Here is a 5,327-nt window from a genome sequence, read left to right as displayed (position 1 = left end):
TTTTTGTATAAATATTCAAAGTAAAAATTATTTATAAGTCGCACAACGCAACACTTAAGGACGTACAAGCAAATATCAAAGGACACGTAATGTTCTTATTAATAAATTTTAAGAGGCACAAAACATCATAGTTAATATATAATCATTTTTGGCTCAAAGACTTAGCATAATTTGGATCAAAAAATAATTTGACCGCAAAACATGAGGGTGAAAAACAACAGAATCAAATTATAATTAGGAGTGCAAACGTACATATATCAAACAGAAGCAAGGTAAAAATATTTGAAGACTAGAAAATTCTAAGTGGAAATAATTGTAATTATTACAGACATATCAGATTGTTTTCACAAAGGAATTTCTAGAAATTCCTTCACATTGGCATCATCCCTGCCACAAACCTCCTCTAAGGTAGTAAATCTCAAACCTTCAACAATGACTCTGGTAGCCTCAAACTTTTCTTCAATGTTTGGCTTCACAAAATTTGCAATGCCCTATGGTAAAGGATTGGGAGCATTAGGAATCAACTTCAGAACACTCTCCACAGCATTTGATATTCCTTTAGCCACTGAGGCACGAAGGTAATTATTGAAAGCATTACCAACTATGTCTGAATTCAGTAGCCTATGAACAATTGCAACGAGCCCATTCTTTAGTTCCAAAAATTTGGCCTCCGCAGCATCAACCTCCTGGCCAGCTTCCACACACACATCATCTAAAGATTTTTCAAAATTTTATTTTCTTTTAACAAAGCCTCGTTTTCCGTCCTCAGTTTCACACTTATACCCTTAACCATTTTCAAAGATTCTTCCTTCTTATGATAACGTTCGGTAGCTATGCACAATTTATTCTTCATATCCTGCACTTCAAGCTCAAAATTCTTCAACCTTTTGGAATTTTCACCATCTTGAGCTACCAAAAATCCTTGAGCTTGTTGCATTTTATGACTGTGAAGCACATGTTGAGTGTGCAACACTAAAGAAGCAGCAGTTCATTGTAAGCTTTCATTTATTGACAAGCTAAAGGGTGATGAAGAGATATCAGCAACAGAGCTCATCTGTACAAGTCATTAAAAATTTTAAATTGTGAAAAACAGCAAAACACAATAGAAGAATAATAGTATTACACAATTAATACCTTTAACAAATCAAAAAAATTGTCAGAGTTGTTTAAGGGATCTTCAATAAATGATCGCATTGCGTCTAGTGGTACAGCAGGTGGAGATCCTGAGGAAATGGAAGAGTGGTATTCATGTGATTTGTAGAGGTATGCGATGGAGTAGGAGGAGTCCTTTCATCATCTTCTTCTTTATCAACATCATCAAAATCATCATCATTTTTGTCATCAGCAGAGATTTCATCATCTGAAATAAAAATTCCTGGTCAGAGAGTGAAAAATAAGAATGGCCAGAAGCAATAATACATATGACATAATCAAGAAGAGTAGAATACATACTTCTGGATTTCTTGGAGGGCCCTAAAGAGCTTTCTTGGCATTTGCCTTCACTCTTCAAGCGTTTTAAAGTTTTCTTTGATGGAGGAGTAGGAGTAGAATTCAAAATGTCAACATCAGGAGTAGGTTAACCGGAACCAGTTTCCTCCTCCGTGTTCCGTTCTGGCGTCTTCTGCAGTGTTTCGAGGTTGGCCAAAGTTACTTTCTCAGCCTCAATATCATCTTCAGTTTTAGGACGCTTAAAAACTTCAATGTCATTAAAATCACAGGCAGTGAAAGTTTTGACAAACTTCATTTCTTCTTCTGCATAAAGATTACACACAAAAGCAATAAGTAGCATATGTAAGCAAGAGTGTCAGTTATATCAGAAGCATAAAAACATAGTAGATTAACAAGAAGTCCTACCATAGTCTCTCAGACGGAATACATGAACCATAGTAGCTGGCCAGTCACTACTCACACCACAAAGTGCCAGAATGGCGCTTATATCCACATATGATCTTTGGGGAAGTTTCTTATTGCTAAGAGATTCAACAAACCTATTCCCTTTTTTATTCAGAGTGATAGCCTTGCTAATGCCTATCCTAACATTTGACCAATTACGAGAAACAAACCATTTTGCACCAATAATTGTGTTATCAATAAAAAAGAAGGGTTCCTTCCAATCTATTAAAGACGACTCTTGATCACCAACAAAACTTCTACCCTTTTTACAATCAAACGTATACCAACACTTAATAAAACTACGAATACAGAAAAAGAGAATGGAAAATATTAATACTGGGAACTTTGTTTTGACAATTGAAATACATTTCGAACAAATAATTTTTTTTAGCCCAAACGGATGTATTTGGCTCAGACACACTTCATTGTGTGCAAGAACAGTTAAAAGAATGGGAGAAAGGTAATACGGATGTTACCTACAGTTATTTGTAATTCGTACAGTGTCATTTCAATTATAGGAGACTTATTTTCCCTTTCAGATGGTAAAGGAATAGTGGGATGAAATCGCTTAAGGTTTTAAATGCAAGACAGAGTATATCAACATCAGATTCCGTCATCGAAAATGCAGATAGAACTACATCCTTTCCATCTTTCTTTACTGATGTACTCAAAGATTCAGCCATAGTAGAATTTTAGAAGAAAAGAGTGGAAAAGCAGGAAAAAAACTAACCTTACAGGTGAGCAAAAAGTAAAACCCAAGAAATGCTTGTGCAAAAAGATCCTCTGAAGATATTGAAGAGGTGCAAAAAGAGTAATGAATGAATGAATGAATGAAAAGAGTATTTATAGGTAAAGTAACAAATCGAAGGTAGTTTGGATCGGGACACGTGTATGGCTAAGATCAGTTAAGAAAACATCAGAAAATTAGTTCAAAATTCAAAATATTTTATTTTTGAAGATACACAAGTTAAATGGGTTAATCGACCGCTAAAAGTTATCATTTGGGGTCACATCACTTCAGAAAATATACAGCTATAGTAGATGTATGTTCTCGAGGTAAAAGGCACTTATTTTCTTATATAGTTTAATGACTTTATTTTTACAAAATAACGACATCAAACTAAGGGGACTTAATGGTGTATCTTATGGACTAAACGCATAAAAACAACATTTCTATAGATAAGAAGCACTCGAAATGCACAAAAATACCAACACACAGTATTTTTGTTATAGCCGTTTAGCGTTCTCCGATCATAACAGGCAGCCCAGCGTCATGCATAAGCCCTGAAGGCAGCTATGCTTAAGCTCTTAAATAAGCGTGTGAGCAGCACACATGCCACGTAAGCGTCAAGCTCAAGTGTGATGACACATACTTCACATAAATCAATCAATCTTCATCTGAAACGTGTATCCGAATATCATGGAGGATCTGTGCCTATAAATAGACCCCCTGGGTCACCACATTGGATCATTCAGTAGCTTTCGAAAGAGAACACACTTTCTCTAGAGACACAATACTTTCTCACTCTAGAACTCAACCGCTTAGCATCAATATGCTAGACAAACCAATTCACAGTTTGGTCCCAGAAGATTTATAAGGCCACCCCACGAAAACGTTGTTCATGATCCGGATCGGTAGGGATTTATCGCGAGAGCAAACATCAATCGACAACATATCCCACCACACTGAGCAGTTCTAGTATTGTACTTGTATATATTAGCTGCTAGCCAGAAAATAGTACCAACATATGTGATTTCGTGATGTTCTCTGGGCTCGGTTGCTCATATAAAACCATCATCAAGGATTGTCCTATGAAAAAATGGAATTTGACAACGTGGAACCATAGTGTGAAGAGTAAATTGTTTAAAGGAATGTGAAATGTTATAGTTTCTTATAAAACTGAATCCACAAAACATTGTTTAAATAAGGAATTTGAGAATTTAGGGTTTGTAAAAACCTGCATTGGGAATGCCGGTTTCCGTCTGTTGCTTTGGGGTTTAAAAAATCGGTCTTCACAAGGTCGGTTTCTGACTGAGATTCAACATTTCTGAAAAGTGCAATTTGTATTGATTGGATTCGACATGTGATAAAACTGGTCTTTCCAAGGCCGGTTATACTAGTTTCATAAATTGCTTTTTTCAATATACTATTTTTATAAATATTTTCAAAAAATAACTACATCAAGAAAAATTCCTAGAAATAAGAAGAATGTATACAATTTAGATTTGATCATTTCATGGAAAATGTATGTAAACATACGATCTAAGTTCACAAATTTAGTAAAACAAATATATATTTATATATCATCTCAGAGTTATGAATTTGTTATACAAAAGAAGAAGAAAAAAATCAATTATGAGGTAGCAAAGAGTGTTGAATCATCATAGTATTCAGCAATACCCGAATCGGCCCACAATCTTTCATTAATCGAATGTTGCAAATCTTCCGGAATAAACGGAGTCCGACAAAGCGGACATGTTTTCCGATCATGATCCATCCAACGGTCAATACAACACCGATGAAAAACATGACTACAATTAGTCAACCCTCGAATCTCATCACCAGCTTCAAAATCATACAAACAAACCACACAACTCTCTGGTGGGTCCACAAGTTCAGAAAATTTAAGGACAGGAAGTAGTTCACGTAAAAGAACAGCTGAGAAGGATTGCATATTGTCTGTTAACGGGTCGGGTTGAGTCGGGTCGGGTGGTGATTCGATATCGTTGAGGTATTCGATACCGATGAAATGAAGAATGGTGGAAATGAGTCTACGGATGAAATTAAGAAGTGTTAGTATGTGGATTATGAGTGTTGGTAGGGATAAATCTGCGTATCCAAGTGGGAAGCCCATTTTTTTAATTAAATTTGTGTGTTTTTTGTGATTGAAAAGGTGTTTAATTAGGTGGGGGTGGATGGATAGTTTGAAAGGAATGGATGATCAGAAAAAGAGATAATTGTAGATGAGAAAGTTGGTGAAAATGGTGATGGTAGTAGTGTTTGTTGATTATGAATATGGACAAAAGAGTGGTGTAGAAGTGTACTCATCTCCAACATATACTCAACACACATGTGTATGTACACTTTGTGTCATGAAATGTATTCTTTTGGTCAACTACAATTAAGTTTAATTAATTATATATAATATATACTAATACTATGTTTTTCAACATACGATAATAATAACGAGTTAAAAAGCATGCGAGTTTCTGCAACATAATATATATATTTTTTTAAAATAATAAGAAAAAGATGAAATATCTGACGTCAACATGACGTTAGCGCTGTCAACTGTTCATAATTTTTGTGTTTTAGTAGTCAGCATGACGTCTGTTACTGTTTATAATATTTGTGTTTTAGTAGTCAGAATAACATCGGCGTTAGTTATTGTATATAATTTTGTGTTTTAGTAATAGGCATAATGCCTATGAAT

At 35.0% G+C, this 5,327-nt stretch overlaps 1 protein-coding gene across 1 annotated transcript; it reads right to left on the bottom strand.

The window, feature by feature from the left end:
- Nucleotides 1–242: 242 nt before the first annotated feature.
- LOC139891635 (brassinosteroid-responsive RING protein 1-like) lies at nt 243–4,877 on the bottom strand. The gene is made up of 4 exons (XM_071874613.1): nt 2,624–4,877; nt 1,453–1,752; nt 1,135–1,360; nt 243–1,054 (listed from the first exon to the last, which is right to left on the bottom strand). The coding sequence occupies exon 1, from the start codon at nt 4,746–4,748 to the stop codon at nt 4,248–4,250; it is 501 nt and encodes a 166-aa protein (XP_071730714.1). The 5' UTR covers nt 4,749–4,877; the 3' UTR covers nt 243–1,054; nt 1,135–1,360; nt 1,453–1,752; nt 2,624–4,247.
- Nucleotides 4,878–5,327: the final 450 nt, after the last annotated feature.

The sequence above is a fragment of the Rutidosis leptorrhynchoides genome, chromosome 2 (assembly GCF_046630445.1).
Source record: "Rutidosis leptorrhynchoides isolate AG116_Rl617_1_P2 chromosome 2, CSIRO_AGI_Rlap_v1, whole genome shotgun sequence".
In the NCBI taxonomy this organism is placed as follows: domain Eukaryota; kingdom Viridiplantae; phylum Streptophyta; class Magnoliopsida; order Asterales; family Asteraceae; genus Rutidosis; species Rutidosis leptorrhynchoides.
The sequence above is the reverse complement of the archived record's forward strand: the minus strand, read 5'-3'. Positions and strand labels throughout refer to the sequence as shown.

Excerpts from the sequence above, each read along its gene's own strand:
- LOC139891635 (XM_071874613.1), bottom strand. The coding sequence starts at position 4,748 with ATGGGCTTCCCACTTGGATACGCAGATTTATCCCTACCAACACTCATA.